General features: G+C 42.0%; 1 protein-coding gene across 2 annotated transcripts in view; it reads right to left on the bottom strand.

The window, feature by feature from the left end:
* Nucleotides 1-14,620, bottom strand: part of FBXO47 (F-box protein 47) — a 31,560-nt gene extending 16,940 nt beyond the window's left edge. For both annotated transcript variants that reach the window (XM_002719335.5, XM_008271392.4), the window contains exons 1-5: nucleotides 14,488-14,620; nucleotides 10,501-10,707; nucleotides 9,279-9,449; nucleotides 3,813-3,889; nucleotides 1,661-1,738 (exon numbers count right to left, since the gene is read on the bottom strand). In XM_002719335.5, coding sequence (XP_002719381.3) covers nucleotides 1,661-1,738; nucleotides 3,813-3,889; nucleotides 9,279-9,449; nucleotides 10,501-10,681 — 507 coding nt within the window. In that variant the 5' untranslated portion in view covers nucleotides 10,682-10,707; nucleotides 14,488-14,620. The remainder of the gene's footprint in view (nucleotides 1-1,660; nucleotides 1,739-3,812; nucleotides 3,890-9,278; nucleotides 9,450-10,500; nucleotides 10,708-14,487) is intronic.
* Between the last annotated feature and the right edge of the window lie 4,601 nt (nucleotides 14,621-19,221).

The raw sequence follows: 19,221 nt of genomic DNA, 5'->3' as shown, positions 1-19,221 counted from the left end.
CTGGCCATTGAGGCCACTTGGGGAGTGAACCAGCAGATGAAAGACTTCTCTCTTTCTCTCCCCCTCCGCGTCTCTCTCTCTCTCTGCCTCTGCCTCTCTGTAACTCTTTCAAATAAATAAATAATTTAAAAAAAGAAAAGATTCTCCCATATGCCTACCTCACAAGGTTGTAAGTTTTGTTTTCTCAGGATTACAAAGAGTTTAATACTAGACAATAATAACCCACTATCTAGAAGGTGAGAAGTATCCATTTAAGTCTGTTATAAATTTTAAATTAGTAACACATATGAAATGCTTATGATAGTGCAATACATAGCAAAGACTCAACAAATGCTGGCAATTCTTATTTTTATGTTTATAATAAAAGATTAATCAAAATGTTACTGAAATAATAATGTTGATGTCTAAAATTTACCTTAAATAATTAGCTCAAGACTTCAAACTCATTATATACAGGTATGTAATACACACATACACATACTACCCTGTAACATTTCTAGTCTTTAGAATTGCCTGGAAACTTTGAGAACATTGGTATAAAGTAAATAAATGTTAATCATTTCTCACAAGGGAAAAATCTGAGATGTCATAATATGATTAGAGTATTATAGTCTCAAATCTGTACAATTTTATTTTGCTCTAAGATTATTATAGGAGTGAGTATTCAGCCTAGTGGTTAAGATACCCACATCCCATATCAGAGTGCATGGGTTCCAGTCCTGGTTCTGCTCTGATTCCAGCTTTTCTCTTTTCTTTTCTTTTCTTTTTTCTTTTTTCTTTTCTTTTATTTCTTTTGTGTGTGTGTGTGTGTGTGTGTGTGTATGTGTGACAGGCAGAGTGGACAGTGAGAGAGAGAGAGGAAGGCTGATCCGAAGCCAGGAGCCAGGTGCTTCTCCTGGTCTCCCATGTGGGTGCAGGGCCCAAGGACTTGGGCCATCCTCCACTGCACTCCCGGGCCATAGCAGAGAGCTGATTCCAGCTTTCTGTTAATGCATATACCCTGGGAGGCAGCAGTAATGGCTCAAGTGATAGGGTTCTTACTATCATCTACATGAGAGACTTAGATTGAATTCCCAGCTCCCAGTTTTGGTGTGGTCCAAACCCAGCAACTGCAAGCATTTGGGGGAATGAACCAGGAAATGGAACTGTCTATCTGTTTCTCTCTCTCTTGGTCTCCATCTCTCAAATAAATAAATAAAGCTTAAAATATGATTATAACTTCTATTAACCTATAGAAAGATAGATTCCATGCACAATTGTTAAATAGTTCAAAAACATTCCTTTTCTTCTTTCATTAAAAAAAGTACCTGCGGGTCCAGGCCGGTGTTGTGGTACAGTGGATTAAGCCTCTGTCTGCCATGCCAATGTCCCATAAAGGGGCTGGTTTGAGTCCCGACTGCCCTACTTCTGATCCAGCTCCCTGCTAATGCTCCTGGGAATCAGCAAAAGATGGTCCAGGTGCTTGGGCCCCTGCCACCCACATAAGAGACCAAGATGGAGTTTCAGGCTACTGGCTTTGGCCTAGTTCAGCCTTGACCGTTGTAACTATTTGGGGAGTGAGTCAGCAAATGAAAGATCTCTCTCTCTCTTTCTCTTCTTTCCTTTCTCTCTGTAACTCTGACTTTTAAGTAAGTAAATAAATCTTTAAAATAAAAAGTACCTGTAAAAACATGCCATAGCACGATAATCCTAAACATTGTATGGGAGCTGCACAGCCATTGAATTTAAAACAGGGAATCTGTAAAAAGAACAACTGTAAATTCTCCCTTTTCAGAAGAACTGCACAACGATTTGACATTCAAATTTAACAGAAATAAGCAAGAATATTTTCAGCATAAATTCTAATTATCCCTGTGTCACATAGACAGGGATTGCAAAAAAAGTATAAGAAGTATCTGCCCTCAAGGAGTTTAGATATATACCTATGAAGTTATAATAATCTGGATTAGAATGTGTATAAATTTTTAAATTAGTGAAAAAAACCTATATCAGATAATATGAAAATAAGGAAAAGACAAATTTAGGAATCACCTTAAAATCTTAAAGTAGGAATCAGATGTAATGAATGGAAAGGATTGATGAGAGAATTAGTAAAGACAAAATTGTATTGAGGTAGAATAAAAATCTGTACTTGGTAAGAAAAATATAACCATTTATTAGGCTCAAAGTAGTAGGAATTGAGGATGCATTGCTGGGAGAAACCTAAATACCCAACTAGGAATTTGCTGAAAATGAATAGCCACTGAAAAAAATTTCAGCAATAAAATTATCTTGATGAATGTTATTGTTTAGTAAAAATAACCTTAATCCAGCATCAGAATGACTTGGGAAGTGACGAAGTGGATGGTGGACAAATCATCTGGGAAGCTGCTGTAAGAATACAGTCCAGAGCTCAACACAAATCCTAACATGAAGAAGAGTCAGTGCTTCAGAAACAGCTGGCACACTACTGAGTGCACAACTGAACCAGCTCAGTTGGATATATGTTTGAATCTGTATAGAAAGTTCCATCTTAATTAGAGATTATGTCTAATCACATTGCTATATATTTCCAGGTTTGTCATCATTAAAGGTTTGTCAGTTTACATATTAAAAATATATTCCTTGGGAATAGGAGAGGGAGGAGGAAGAGGGGTGGGAGTGTGGGTGGGAAGAATCACTACATTCCTAAAATTGTATTTATGAAATACATGAAGTTTGTATTCCTTAAATAAAAGTTTTTTGGGGAAAACATATATATATGGTTGACACCAGCAACCCATTCGAGTGCCAGTTTGTGTCCCAGCTATTCCACTTTCAATCTAGCTTCCTGCTAATAGCCTGGCAAAGTAGTGGAACATGGCCCAAGTGCTCGAGTCCCTGCCAACCACGTGAGAGACTCAGTAGAAGCTCTTGGCTCTTGGCTTCAGCCTAGCCCAGCCCTGGCCATTGTAGCCATCTAAGTAGTGAACCAGTGGATGGAAGATCTCTCTCTCACGCTCACTCTCTGCAACTCTGACAAATAACAAATAAAAAAAACTTTAAATATATATATATTTCTATATTTTGGAATATTTAAGTAGTATGTTAACATTCAGAAATTATTTCATTTTAATAAAATATCCACATCATCACCCTAAAATCTCAGATTCCTATGGGAGTTAAAAATACTTCATACTGTACTATGTTTTTTCTGTACATACTATCTATGATGTTAAAGTTTAATTTTCAATTAGGCAATGTAAGATATTAGCAATAATAATAAATAGAACAATTATAATAATATATCGGTAATACAATTGTCAGCATCACTACTCTTGTGCTTTGAGGCCATTACTAAATAAAATAAGAGTTACTTGAACACAAGCACTGTGACACCAAAAAATGGATCTGATAACACAGAGAACCTAGCCACTGAGTGACTAACGGGCAGGCAGCACATACAGAGAGGACACCTTGGACAAAGGGCTGCTTCACATCCTTGGTGGGGTGGGATACAATGGCAAGAGATTTCTCCACACTACTCTGACTGGTATGTAATTTAAATCTTAGGAATTGTTAACTTCTGAGATTTTCATTTTATATTTTTGGTCTGTGGATGACAGTGGGTAACTCAAAGTATGGATGGGGGGTGGGGACTACCATACTATACTACCTAAGTGTTTTTTAAACTCTGAGTACTTGGCAAAGTATTAGATTACCATTAACAAATTCTTTAGTGCTAATTCATGAAAATCTACTAATTAAATAAAATTTAAAACAAGCACATGATGTTAGTAATAAAATGTCTTTACAGGCAATCAAGAATGTGAACTAATTCAGAACTATCTTACTTCCGTGAGTATCTTGTGAATGTACTTTAGTCTTTCCTTGGTAGGTAACAGCAACGTACATCTTTTAAACAGTAGACCTGAAAAGGTAGAGGTGGGAAAGAAAAATGACAATGTAATTAATTTAAGAATATCAATAGACCCCAACACAATGCTTCTTGAAAGTCAGGTATGGTTTACCACAGTGGACTATGAGTTGATATGATTTGTACCAGAAAGTTTGGGAGAAAGGGTATTAAATAATTATATGGAGTTCTCTAAGTGATTCTGATTTCTGTCTAAGAGGCCTTGGGATAACATTGTTATCCTCTCAATTAGGTACACTTCTTTACTTTTTGCAATTCTCTTTATGTAAATTACCTAGAGATCGGTAGTGCTCCAGGATACCAAATTGATGCTACAGAAAATTATTTAGACTTAAAAAGATATAATAATAAGATATAATTATACATTAGGGAAACTTTGTCTTTATTTCCTAGAAAATATATTGCAATATCTCTTGAAATTAACCTCATGGCCACAAAGGAAAATGCTTTATGAGTTGTTAATGTAAGGCATAGGAAGACTGGGAAAAGAGGTTGATATTCCTTTCTCCAAATACAAAATAATTGAAATCTTAGTACTTAAAATTTCAGAGGGTAGAAGTCATCTTTGCTCACAGAGGGTGTATAGTTTGGATGAAATACCTATTTCTTCCTTGAAAGATATCCTTTTATGGAGTTTGTACGTTAAGAATGTATAGGATTTTGTGTTCAGACATTTTAAAAAGAAAAAAAGCACCTCAGTTCTCAGTGAGATATGTGACTTGAACCACAGTGACAGGAAGTATATGATTTATTTCTTCTAAGTGTTCTGTTTTTCCTAAAATGGCAATGCACTGTTAGAATTCCTATCGGGACAGATGTCCTCAAACTAAAAATAAGATACATAGTAGAGAAATATATGCCTGCATTTCATGACTTTCTTCAGTTTTCAACTTCTTTGCATTTACTTTTTATATAATATAATATCTACTTTATATAATTCTGAAGAATCTATGGGAATCTAATTTATTTTTAGAAATGGCTATGTTTGGGAAACATATGACCAGAATTGAGTTTTAAACATAAACTCTCCTTATTTTTGTATATAAAAGACATTTTCAGTGTTTGGTTTTTAGGCTGAACTTTTTTTTTCCCTTCATATTTCGGCATCTAGTCCACATATAATAGCTGGGGAATTATAATTGCATGTTGGTTGCCTTTCTAATGTAAAACTCCTATTTTTAAGGATTACAATTTACCATAAAACCCAATACTGGTTGATTTACTTTTTTTCCCACACAGGTGCTCTGCTGTACCCTTTAGAGACCAACTTCTTTAAGTTCTCCCCACTAAAATAGAATCAGATGTAATGTTCTTTCCACACTGCCCATCTGCTCTGCTTTGTATGAAGAAGCAAATTAAAATTTATAATCTCTAAAGTGCAGGATTCTGAAAATGTTATTTTAATGTCTGAAAACAAGAAAAGATCCGATAGGAATGGCAACATGAGAAAACGTACTTACCATCAAACATTTACCTAAAGAATTAGACATAAACCAGGTGTCTGCATCAAAATTAAATGGAAAGCTGCAATCATTACACGAATAAAACCTTTTTTTTTTTTGACAGGCAGTGTGGACAGTGAGAGAGAGAGAGAGACAGAGAGAGAAAGGTCTTCCTTTGCCGTTGGTTCACCCTCCAATGGCCGCCACGGCTGGCGCACCGTGCTGATCCGATGGCAGGAGCCAGGTGCCCCTCCTGGTCTCCCATGGGGTGCAGGGCCCAAGGACTTGGGCCATCCTCCACTGCACTCCCTGGCCACAGCAGAGAGCTGGCCTGGAAGAGGGGCAACCGGGACAGAATCCGGCGCCCAGACCGGGACTAGAACCCGGTGTGCCGGCGCCGCAAGGCGGAGGATTAGCCTAGTGAGCTGCGGCACCGGCCTGGAATAAAACCATTTTTAAAAGCTGGCTATTAAGATTGGTATTTTTACTTTTTAACTAAACGATCCATATAATTGTCTTAATGCTTTTTTGTTTGTTTAAGCAACTGAAACTTAGTCAAGGAGAAAGAAATTCTTTCAGATCAAAACCAAAGAATAGGGGCCAGAGTTGTGGCTTAGAGGGGTAAAGCTGCTGCCTGCAACGCCTGCAACACCTACAACACCCATGGGGTACCAGTTCAAATACAGGCTGCTCCATTTCCTATCCATCTCCCTGATCATGGCCTGGGAAAAGCAGTGGAAGAAGGCCCAAGTACTTGGGGCCCTGCAATCCACATGGGAGACTCTGATGAAGCTCCTGGCTCCTGAATCCTGCATGGCTCAGCCCTGGTATTGTGATCATTTGGGGAGTGAACCAGTGGATAGATCTCTCCCTCTCTTGGGGCCTGCGCTGTGGCGCAGATTCGAGACCCGGTTGCTTCACTTCCGATCCAGCTCTCTGCTATGGCCTGGGAAAGCAGTAGAAGATGGTCTAACTCCTTGGGTCCCTGCACCCACGTGGGAGACCCAGAAGAAGCTCCTGGCTCCTGGCTTCAGATTGGCACAGCTCCAACCGTTGTGGCCAACTGGGGAGTGAACCATCAGATGGAAGACCTCTCTTTCTCTCTCTCTCTGCCTCTCCTCTCTCTGTGTAACTCTGACTTTCAAATAAATAAATCTTAAAAAAAAAAAAAAAGGATCTCTCCCTCTCTGTAACTCTTTCAAATAAATAAAATAAATATTTTTTAAAAATTAAAAAAAAAAAAACAAAGGATAAGCTTTATGAGTTCTCCAAAACATTCATCAAACACAGAATTAAAAGGTAAAGTTGTGTGGCAGATTGAGCTGCCACCTTTGTAACCCTAACATCCCATATCAGAGTGCCAGTTTGAGTCTTGGCTGCTCTGCTTCTGATCTAGTTTCCTGATAATGCACCTGGGAAAGCAGTAGATGATGATGGCCCAAGTACTTGAATCCCTGCCACTCATATGGGAGACTGTTAGAGTTCCTGGTCTCTGGCTTTGGCTTGGTCTAGGCCCAACAGTTTTAGGCATTTGAGGAATGAATGAGATAGATGGAAGATACCTCCCCGCTCCCTCCATCCCATCACTCTACCTTTCAAATAAAGAAATAAATCTTAAAAAAAAAATAGGGGCTAGCATTGTGGTACATACAGTAAGCTGCCACTTGTGACACTGACATCCCATATGGGAGCAATTGGTTCTAGGCCTGGCTGCTCTGCTTCTGATCTAGCTTCCTGCCAATGCACCTGGGAAAGCAGCAGAATATGGCTCAAGTGCTTGTGCTCCTGCTACCCAAGTGGGAGATTCTGAAGGAGTTCATAGCTCTTAGCTTCAGTGTGGACTAGCCCCCACTGTTGTAGTCATTTGGGGAGTGAACGAGCAGATGAAAGATCTCTGTCTCTTTCCTTCTCTGTTACTCTGCCTTTCAAATAAATAAATATATCTTAATAATAAAGATATTTCCTGGAAGTGTTTGAAGTACCTCCTATTACCCAAGTACCACTTCCCCTGCAACTAACAATGCTTGAAAAAAGATATTTTCAATGAGAAGTAGCAAAAAGTATTTTGTTACAGGCTTTATTAACCCAGTCATAAATATTGAAACCATTAACAGAAATTAAACACATATATCTCACTTGGTCTTATTAAATGTACTTTTTTTTTTTTTTGAAAGGCAGAGTTACAGAGAGGCAGAGGCAGAGAGATAGAGAGGTCTTCCATCCACTGGTTCACTCCCCAGATGGCCACGATGGCTGGAGCTGTACCAATCGAAGCTAGGAGCCAGGAGCTTCTTCTGGGTCTCTCATGGACTTGGGCCATCTTCTACTGCTTTCCCAGGCCACAGCAGAGAGCTGAATTGGAAATGGAGCAGCCGGGACTTGAGCTGGCGCTCATATGGGATGCTGGCATTGCAGGAGGAGGCTTTATCCTCTACGCCATGGCACCAGCCCCCTAAATATACTTTTCAAATATACTTTGCCGAAGTTGAATATTTACATAGTCCTATTTTATTATCTCAAAACTAGGCATCTTTGGGGCTGGCGCCGCGGCTCACTTGGTTAATTCTCCGCCTGCGGCACCAGCATCCCATATGGGCGCCAGATTCTGTCCCGGTTGCTCCTCTTCCAGGCCAGCTCTCTGCTGTGGCCCAGGAAGGCAGTGGAGGATGGCCCAAGTGCTTGGGCCCCTGCACCCACATGGGAGACTAGGAAGAAGCACCTGGCTCCTGGCTTTGGATCAGCGCAGCGCCAGTTGTAGCAGCCATTTGGGGAGTGAACCAATGAAAGGATGACCTTTCTCTCTGTCTCTCATTGTCTAACTCTACCTGTCAAAAAAAAAAAAAAAAAAAGGTCGGCGCCGCGGCTCAATAGGCTAATCCTCCGCCTAGCGGCGCCGGCACACCAGGTTCTAGTCCCGGTCGGGGCACCGGATTCTGTCCCGGTTGCCCCTCTTCCAGGCCAGCTCTCTGCTGTGGCCAGGGAGTACAGTGGAGGATGGCCCAAGTCCTTGGGCCCTGCACCCCATGGGAGACCAGGAGAAGTACCTGGCTCCTGCCATCGGATCAGCGCGGTGCGCAGGCCGCAGCACACCGGCCGCGGCGGCCATTGGAGGGTGAACCAACGGCAAAGGAAGACCTTTCTCTCTGTCTCTCTCACTGTCTACTCTGCCTGCAAAAAAAAAAAAAAAAAACAAAACAAAACAAAAACACAATTTGGCACTTTTGGGCCACCAAAAGGAAATATTTAACTTATTATTGGGTCTTTATTTAATCCCAACATCATTGTGATTCTTGGTTTTATTGCCATGCTTTGGTTAATTATAAAGTGGTTTCATAATTAAGTTGGTATCATTAGTCAAGTTGAAATTAGAATTTTATTTCAGCGCTCTAGGGAGAATGAAATTAATGAATGGGGTAAAAGATATAAATGATTACATATCAAGGGAAGAAAGATTATACAGAATTTCCTTTGATAAAGTCAATTTAATTATAGCATAATGATTTATTAGTAATTGCACAGTGCTTAAAAAAAGAAAACCATAGTTTCTGATAAGAGAGCACATGATACTCCATAATAATGTGTTTACACTCCTTTTTTTAAGGACTAGATTATGGTTGAAGGGAAAAGTGCTAAGGAGATAAAACTCATCGAATCCACAGGAATTAAAGCACATGTTTCCAAAACTGGTAAAGCACCTAGTCAATAAGCATGGGTGACATTGTACTCACATGAAATCACAGGACTTTGCATTGAAATGTATTTTCTTTTTTAAAGTGCAAGGGGCTGTTAGGAGAAAGTCCTCACACTGAAGAGTAACACCATCATAGAAATGGGCACATTTTAGGAAGTATTTCACTTCCTGCTAGCATTACAGGACTGTATAATATCCTCTCAATTAGGCACACTTCTTTACTTTTTGCAATTCTCTTTATGTAAATTACCTAGAGATCGGTAGTGCTCCAGGATACCAAAGTTCTGTCTCCTGCCATGTAGCTCAAGAGTATGAAAGTCCTGTAGCAAAAGTCTTTTGCTTCCTGATGAAGTTGAGATGTAATTAATAATGTTCTGGCTCACTGTTTTGGACACCATACTTAACATGCTGATATCCTTCACTACCAAAAGAACAGATACATGCATATATACATTTATGAATGGTTTAAATAGAAGAATGTCACTGTTAGCAGGTTTTTTTTTTTTTTTTTTTTTTTTTTAGATTTACTTATTTATTTGAAAGGCAGAGTTTGACAGAGAGAGAGCGAGACAGATCCTCCATCCACTGGTTCACTCCCCAGATGGCTGACACAGCCAGCGATGGACCAGGCCAAAGCCAGGAGCCAGGAGCATCTTGCAGGTCTCCCACACTGGTAGCAGGGGCCCAAGCACTTAGGCCACCTTCCACTGCTTTTCCCAGGTCACCAGCAGGGAGCTGGACTGGCAGTGGAGCAGCTAGGACAGGAACCAGCGCCCATTTGGGATGCCAGCATTAGAGGTGGCAGCTTTACAGGCTGTGCCCCATTGCTGGCCCCCAGTTTATTATCTTATAAGTTAATTCATTAAGAATGATAAGCCTGTGGGTCAGCATAGTGGCATAACAGATCAAGCTGCTGCCTGATACGCTGGCATACCTGAGGGGTTGGTTTGAATCCCAGCTGCTCCACTTCCATTCCAGTTCCCTGCTAATGCACTTGGAAAGGGAGTGGAAAAAGTTCTGAGTGCCTGGAACTCTCCCATCCATGTAAGAGACCAGGATGGCCATTGTAGCCATTTGGGGAGGGAACCAGCGGATGGAAGATATCTCTTGCTCTAACTCTGCCTTTCAAATAAATAAATAAATTTTTAAAAAAAGTTAAAAAATAACAATGATAAGCCAGGCAGGTAAAAATCTAAAAAGTCTGAATATTGTTTTACATCCAATTATTAATAAATTAGAAATGTTAGATGTAACAATCAGGTTACCATGCCATTATGATTCGAAGTATGCTTTTAAACAGTCTGAATTTTGTGCTTTCTCATTGACCCCTTATCTAACAATGTTGAAATCTTAAAAAAACATAAGTATCATTATTAACATTTTAGCAGGGCCTAAGATGATAAACTAGTTCTCAGGGGAAATTAAATTATTCTAGTATCTTGTGTAGCCTACTCATAGGCCCCAAACCTCACCTGACAAATATTTCAAAATTATTTGAAATACTTCCAACGGCAAGGCTTTAAAACTTCCAAGTGTTGATAAGGGCTGAGCCTCTGAATCAAGAGTGTTGGAAAAGTCGCTGGAACGACGATTGCTACGTCTATATTTCTGGCTGGGAATCACAGTGAAACCAGTATTTATCTTAGATGCCATCCTTGTTCTTATCTCATGAATTTATCCTGTTTACAAAAAGAAAGTACAAAGCAGAAAGGAAATTAAAGTAATGAATTGTCTTTTTTTTTTTAAGTGAAAAGGTCAATAGTTTGATGGGTAATAACTGCCTCTCCATATCTAAAAAACTCTTCTATGATGCCCAGTTCACCGAGCTCCCATCAATACAGTCTATTTACTCACGTTGCCATCATTTGAAAAATTTTAAGGGGCTGGCACTGAGGGTAAAGCCACTGCCTACGAACCCAGCATCCCAAATGGGTACCGGTTCGTGTTCTGGCTGTTCTTCTTCCAATCTAGCTCCCTGCTAATGACATGGGAAAAGCAGGGGAAGATGGGCCAAGTGTTTGGGCTGCTGCTACCCATGTGAGAGACCCCAAATAATCTTTTGGCTCCTGGCATTGCAGTCATCTGGGGAGTGAACCAGTAGATGGAAGACCTCTCTTTCTCTCCCCTCTCTCTGAAACTCTTTCAAATACATAAAAAAATCTTTTTTTATAAAAAGAAAAAATTTAAAATCTTTTACTACTTGACCAAATATTCTGGATAGAGTGAATTTTAGTAGGAAAGGAAACCTATATTTGGATGAGATATATTCTAAGAAAATATAAATGCAGGGCCGGTGCTGTGGCTCAGAGGGTTAATGCCCTGGCCTGAAGCGTCCGCATCCCATATTGGCGCTGGTTCTAGTCGCGGCTGCTCCTCTTCTGCTCCAGCTTTCTGCTATGGCCTGGGATAGCAGTAGAAGATGGCCCAAGTCCTTGGGCCCCTGCACCAGTGTAAGAGACTTGGAAGAAGCTCCTGGCTCCTGGCTTGGGATCGGCACAATTCTGGCCCTTTGAGGCCAATTGGGGAGTGAAACATCAGATGGAAGATCTCTTTCTCTCTCTCTCTACCTCTCCTCTCTCTGCGTAATTCTGACTTTCAAATAAATAAATAAATCTTACAAAAAAAGAAAATATAAATGCAAAAGAGGAAAATAGTAAATGATTTAACACAAAAAATCAATATAACATAAAAATTCAATATTAAATACTAATTTGCTTTTACAACATTTATATTTTTTAAAGAAGTATTAATGTAGCTTAAAATTTTGTGGAGATATTTTAAATTTCTTTAAAACAGAATATTGACAGGTTCTTTCATTAGAAACATTAAAAATAAAGAGGGTGCCTGGCATTATGGTGCAGCATGTTAAGCTGCTGCCAGCTACTCCAGAATCCCATATGAATGCAGTTTTCTTGTCTTGGCTACTCTACTGATCCAGCTCCATGCTAATGCGACTGGAAAAACAGTGGAGGATGGCCCAAGTACTTGGGACCCAGATGAAGCTCCTGGCTCCTGGCTTTGGTTTGGCCCTGGCCCAGCACCAGCTGCTGTGGCCATATAAGGAATGAACCAGCAGATGGGAGATCTCTGTCTCTTCTTCTCTCTCTCTATAATTCTGCCTTTCAAATAAATACATCTTAAAAAAAAAGAAAGAAAGAAGAAATAGAGACTAGAACTACTTAAATTTACTACCTCAGATTAAGTTGGTGGCATTACTATTTCCAATTTGTGCTGTATATACAAATAAGCAGTGAATTAAAGTTTTATCAAATTGATAAACTAAATAGATGAATAATAATTCTTCTGTTATATCTTATGTTAATAATAATCACTGGTAAATCTTAGGAAGAGCAAAACATGTCTTTTTTTTAAAGATATATTTTATTTATTTGAAAGTCAGAGAGGAAGAGAAAGAGATCTTCCATCATTCCCCAAATGGCTGCAAACCATAAGCTTCTTCTGGCTCTCCTGTATAGGTGCAGGGGCAAGGCTGCTTTTCCCAGGTGTATTAGAGGGGACTTGAACCCTTGGCCATTGGAGGCTTCATCTGCTACGCACAGCACCAGCCTCTAAAACCTGACTTTAAAGAGGAACATTTCCAAGGGCAGCGATGTGTTACAGTGGGTTAAAGCCCTGTCCTGCGGTGCCAGCATCCCATATGGGCACCAGTTTGAGTCCCAGCTGCTCCACTTCTGATCCAGCTCCCTGATAATGCTCCTGGAAAAGCAGAGGAGGATGGCCCAAGTCCGTGGGCCCCTGCACACCCACGTGGGAGACCTGGAAGAAGCTGCTGGTTCTGGATGGGCCCACTTCTGGCTTTTGCAGCCATTTGGGGAGTGAACCAGGGATGAAGACCTCTCTCTGTCTCTACCTCTCTCCTTTATTTATTTCAAAAAAAAAAAAAAATATATATATATATATAAAGAAGAATATTTCCTAAAGAGAACTTGTTAAATGTGGCTTATGAAAAACCACTGATTACTCACAATAAAAAACAATTCCTTAAAATATATTATGCATTCTGTATCATACACAGTGACTGTCATTTTATCATTTCAGTTCTGGAAACAATGTATTTTTGGTATATATACCTATATAAATGCATAACTACAGCTCTAATGTCATTGTTTCCAAAGTAACAATTACTATGTTTCATCAGAGTTACAAAAATATCTGACCCAAATTCATTTTCCCCTTGCCAAACAAAATTGCTAAAATCACATTGTTACTTATCCATCTTAAAAGGTTACATAGTAACTTATATTTATTTGAGTTATACATCTGAAAACATGACAAAGAAATTGAGTGCCTGGTGGGTGGGGAGCAGAATCTGAATTTCTTTTAAACAACACCATAGCACTGGGCTTTGGCATTCCATGAACATTTAAATTAGTCTGGGAATATTTAAATTAGCAGACATCTTAAAATAACTTTTACATTATTAGTGGACATTTTAAAAAAACTATTACACAAGTAACATGGCATAACACAACTAAATAAAAATGCAAAAAATTAAATTCACTTATGTTTTAGTTTCTATCATTCCAGAATTTTACATATATATACCTATATATATTTTAATATATAATATGTATTTATTTCTTAACAAAGCAGAGGGATCCTTAGTGATACTATTTTTAAATCTGCTTTATTCAATGAATTCTTTTTCCATGCCAATAAATATACTTGTGCAAGTATACATGCTCTAATAGCTAGAAAAATCCTAGTTTACTTAGTCAATGAGGTTTGTAACTCATCACAACAGGCATGTTAGAACTTTTCCATTATAAGAAAACACCAATCTGGCTTGTTTTGTCCTGTTTATCTGCAGGAAGGGGGCCTGGGCAGGGGCCTATGGGTTTCTCAGAACTCAAGGGGGACCCTGAGTGTGTCAACCACGAGGTATCCCTATTTGGAAACCTCTCAGATCTGAGTTCTTAAAAAAAAAAAAAAAAAAAAAAAAAAAAACCAAAATTCTTTAAAACCCGAGTCTCCTCTTTCAATCTCTTATTTTCCTCAACCGGGACACTCTGGGGTAAGCAGCCTTTTCCGAAAATCCCGTATTATTCCTGGTTTCCTATCACCCCGCTGGAGAGTGGGAGTCAGCCCAGAATAAAGCCCTGGTCCACTCCACTCATACTTGAGCGCGACAGGTTTTGAGCGCCCTATTAGGTGAACATTTTTTCCCCCTTCAGGAAAAAAAACACGAAAACCCTCAAACGACAATCAGCGGGATTTGTTTTAAAACACAACGCTTTGAAGGGATCCACCCCATCTGATCGGAATTAGGCCAAAACATCTCCAAAGAGGTAAACGCCGGAGACCATGAGGAAAATCGGCCAACAGGAGAATCACCGCGCCCGGTGATGCATTTTTGACTCGCTTCAGTCCATGAAAAGCTGAAATTATCTCCACAAGAAAGTACGGGCGGGGGAGGGGGGAACAAAACCACTTTTTACCACAGATTTTGAGTTTTCCGGCTACACAATCACGGGAAATGGGCTTTAGTCGTATTTCCCCATCATCCTCAAATTACTTAATGTTTAAAAAGAAAAAAATCTGTCCTCAGGGTTTTCCCGCTGGGAAGAGCCTCTGCCTCGGGCCGACTCCGGAGCGGCGTTCCAGGCTGGCGCCCCCGCGGGCTCCAGCAGATTTCAGAATCCTCCCAAGATCCCCAGCGGGAGGGAGACCCCGCCCCGCCCCGCCCCGCCCCGCCGTGCACAGACGCGGTCCCGGTCCCGTGGGGCTCTCCTTCCACAGCGATAACTTAGATTCCTCCCAGGAGCCCCGGCGGAAGGAGGCTCCGCCCCCTCATGAATAACAGGAGCCCAGCTCCCATGGTGCTCCGCTTCTCGTGAGCGATTAATGGCGGTGAGGCCTTGGGAGACCGAACCCGGGCGACAGCCGCTCTGCTCCAAGCTGGACAGGAAAGGACTGGAGCCATGGCGGTCTTGGGGCGGGGAGGGTGCAAACCGGCGAGTCCCACAGGCGTTTCCCTTTTGCCTAGTTTTGGGTCAGTGTTTGATTCCCTGCACCCTCACCCCGATGGCTTTCATCGAAATTTTATGTGTGTGTGTGTATGGGAGGGGGAACCTCCAAATATTTCCTTTTAAAACCTGCTTGTCTGCCTAGAATCCAAGGAAGAGAAACGCCTCCAGCCTGCCAAGCTGGAGTCCGAGGCAGGTCTTCTTAGCAGAACCCTCTCCCCCAAGCTTCGGTTCTCATTCCCTCTTTCATTCATTCGCTCATTAATTCATTCAGTAACTGTTGGAGCCTGTGCTGGGCCAGGCACTGGGGTAGGCCTAAGGATACAACGCAGAACAAGACACATACGTTTCTTGCCTTCATGGCGTTTAGTAGTGTAATGGGGAAGGTAGGATAAACACACGAAGGATCTACAGATGGCAAGGGCGATGAGGAGAGGAAATGAGGCGGCAGGGAACAGCAGGTGTGTGTGGAGGGGGAGCCGCTTTAGATGGACTGGTTACCCAGGTCCCTCTGAGGCGGTGACGTCTCATTTGAGAACTGACAGAGACGGATCTGGTCTGCTGGAGCAGGGCTGGGGGAGAAGCAGAAATGGGAGTCTTCTGCATTTGGGGAACTTTTTATATTTAGCAAATTGAAAAAATGCAACTACTAAAGGCTGAGTTATATGTATCAGTTTCGGCTTTGTATCTTTTTGGAGCCAATTCTTTTTTTTTTCCCCCGTCCCAAACATTTTTTATAGGTCCTTGAGAAGGTCTCAGCCCTTAGGCAGTGAGCCAGGATGGCCTGATGGATGCAAGAATTCTCAGTGGTAAGAATTTAGGTTTTATTCAGAGTGCCAGGGGAAGCCCTGGAAGGGTTTTATGCAGAAAGTGATATGACCTGATTCATGTTAATAAAACATTGTTCTAGCTCTTATTTGGGGAATGAATGAGGCTGGAGGGAGTAGAAAGTGAAATTGCTGGAATGTTTTTGCAGGACCAAGGTGGTGACCCAGGAAAGATGGGTTTGAGATATGTTTTGGGGATAGAAGTAACTGGATTTGCTGATTGGTTGAATATGGGAGGAGGGGAGAAGGAAGGAGATCATGATGAGTCCAAGGTTTCTTTTTCTTTATTTTTTAAAGATTTATTTATTTACTTGAAAGTCAGAGTTACACAAAGAGAGGAGAGGCAGAGAGAAAGAAAGAGAGAGGTCTTCCATCTGCTAGTTCACTCCCCAATTGGCCGCAATGGCTGGAGCTGTGCCAGTCTGAAGCCAGGAGCCTTCTCTGGGTCTCCCATGTGGGTGCAGGAGCCCAAGGACTTGGGCCATCTTCTGCTTCCCAGGGCACAGCAGAGAGTTGGATTGGAAGTGGAGCAGCCAGGACTCGAACCAGCGTCCATATGGGATGCTGACACTGCAGGCGGTGGCTTTACCCCTATGCCATAGCGCCAGCCCCTTAAAAAATATTTATCTATTTGAAAGGCAGAGTGATAGAAGGGTGATGGGCAGAGGTGGGGTGGGGAGAGGTTTCCTCTGCTGGTTCACTCTTCAAATGTTTGCAACAACCAGGGCAGGGCCATACTGAAGCCAGGAGCCAGGAACTCCATCTGTGTCTCCCATATGTGTAGCAATAACCCAAACACTGGAGCCATCATCTACTCACGGAGGTGGGGCAGTCTGGCCCGCAGGCTGTATAAGGCATGAGAAATCATTTGGTCTGGCCCTGTCAAGGCAACTCCAGGCAGAACTAGAAATTCAATACATCTATAGCAGACTAATTTTAAAAATATATTTATTTATATGAAAGATTTACAGGGAGAGAAAGAGATCTTCCATCCATTGGTTTACTCCCCAAATGTCCACAATGGCCAGGTTTGGGCCAGACCTCAGGCAGGAGTCAGGAGTTTCTTCTGGGTCTTCAACATGGGACAGGGGTCCAAGCACTTGAGCCATCTTCTGCTGCTTTCCTGGGGGCATTAACAGGAAGCTGGATAGGAAGTGGAGCAGCCAGGACACAAACTGGTGCCCATATGGGATGCCTGTGTTGCAGACAGTGGCTTTACCTGATACAGAGCCCCAACGCTGGCCCCAGGCTAATTTTTAAGTTCATGCTTTTGTTTGACCCATGAATTGTTATAAACATAGAAATGGTCCTTGACAGAAAAAAAGATTCAGTACTCCTGACTGCCTCACAGGTGCATTAGCAGGAAGCAGAGATGGAACTCAGTCCTAGACACCCTGATATGGAATGCTGGTGTCCCAGGCCTTGGCTTAACCCTCTGCGCTGGAATGTCAGCCCCTCCCCCTCCATTCTTTCTCTTTACAATATTGTATATTATCATTTTTTAAAAAATATTTTTATTATTTGAGAGGCAGAAGCAGAGAAAGATCTTCCATCCACTGGTTCACTCACCAAATGGCTGCAACAGTTGGGACTAGCTCAGGCTGAAGCCAGGAGCCTGGAGCTCCACCTGAGTCTGCCATGTGGGTTGCAGGGGCCCAAGCACTTGAGCCATCAGCGGCTGCGTTCCCAGGCACATTAGCAGGGAGCTGGATTAAAAGTGGAGGAGCCGGGACTCCCATCTGAGCTCATGTGAGATGCTGGTGTTAGGCAGAAGGTTAGCTGGCCCCATTATTAATGTATTTTATTTTATTTTAAAAGATTTTATTTACTTATTTGAGAGGCAGGGTTACAGACAGTGGGAGGGAGAGACAAAGAGGAACATCTTCCATCCGCTGGTTCACTCTCCAAATGGCTGCAATGGAGCTGGGTGGATCCAAAGCTAGGAGCCAAGAGCCAAGAGCTTCTTCTGGGTTTCCCATGTGGGTGCAGGGATCCAAGGATTTGGGCCATCTTCTACTGCTTTCCCAGGCCATAGCAGGGAGCTGGGTCAGAAATGGAGCAGCTAGGACTAGAACCGGCACCCATATAGGAAGCCTGTGCTGCAGGTGCAGGATTAACCTACTGCACCACAGTGCCAGCCCCATGAATGTATTTTAATACCATTGAACTATCCATGTAAAAATGACTAAGGTGATAAATTTTGTTTAGTATATTTTGCAATAAGAAAATAAAATATAAAAAGATTATATATACAAATATATAAATGCAGCTTAAAATATTTGAAAGTATGATTTATAAGTAGGGTTAAGTATTGCTCAAGTGGTTGTTAACATTTATTAGATTTGTTAAAGAATATTGAGGGGCCAGCGCTGTGGGCTGTGGCATAGTGGGTAAGGCTGCCACCTGCAGTGCCGGCATCCTAGATGGGCGCCAGTTCGAGTCCTGGCTCCTTCACTTCCAATCCAGCTCTCTGCTGTGGCCTGGAAAAGCAGTACAAGTTGGCCCAAGTCCTTGGGCCCTTGCACCCATGTGGGAGACATGGAGGAATCTTCTCCTTTTTTTTTTTTTTTTGTCAGGCAGAGTGGACAGTGTGGGAGAGAGACAGAGAGAAAGGTCTTCCTTTGCCATTGGTTCACCCTCCAATGGCTGCCGCGACCAGCGCGCTGCACCGAACCCAAGCCAGGAGCCAGGTGCTTCCTCCTGGTCTCCCATGGGGTGCAGGGCCCAAGCACTTGGGCCATCCTCCACTGCACTCCCAGGCCACAGCAAAGAGCTGGCCTGGAAGAGGGTCAACCGGGACAGAATCCGGCACCCCGACCGGGACTAGAACCCGGTGTGCCGGTGCCGCAAGGCGGAGGATTAGCCTAGTGAGCCACAGCGCCGGCCAGGAGGAATATTCTTGCTCCTGGCTTTGGATCAGTGCAGCTCCGGCCATTGCAGCCAATTGGGGACTGAACCAGCGGATGGAAGACTTATCTCTCTCTTTCTCTGCCTCTCCACCTCTCCTTCCCTCTCTGTGTAACTCTTCCTTTCAAGTAAATAAATAAATCTTTAAAAAAAGAAACCAGAATATTGAGATTTTTCATTGGAATTTAGAAGCATAAGGGAAAACTCGGATTTTTTTGAAGATTTATTTATTTATTTGAAAGGCAGAGTTACAGAGAGGCAGAGGCAGAGAGAGAGAGGTCTTCCAGCCACTGTTCACTCCCCAGATGACCGCTGGTTCACTGGCTGTACTGGTGTAAAGCCAGAAGCCAGGAGCTTCTTCTGGATCTCCCACGTGGGTGCAGGAGCCCAAGCACTTGGACCAGCTTCTACTGCTTTCCCAGGCCATAGCAGAGAGCTGGATTGGAAGTGAAGCAGCCAGGACTCGAACTGA

Source organism: Oryctolagus cuniculus, chromosome 17 (assembly GCF_051225735.1).
Source record: "Oryctolagus cuniculus isolate XC-2025 breed Fujian yellow rabbit chromosome 17, ASM5122573v1, whole genome shotgun sequence".
NCBI lineage: Eukaryota > Metazoa > Chordata > Mammalia > Lagomorpha > Leporidae > Oryctolagus > Oryctolagus cuniculus.
Note: the sequence above shows the minus strand (reverse complement) of the source record. Positions and strands in the feature narration are given on the sequence as shown.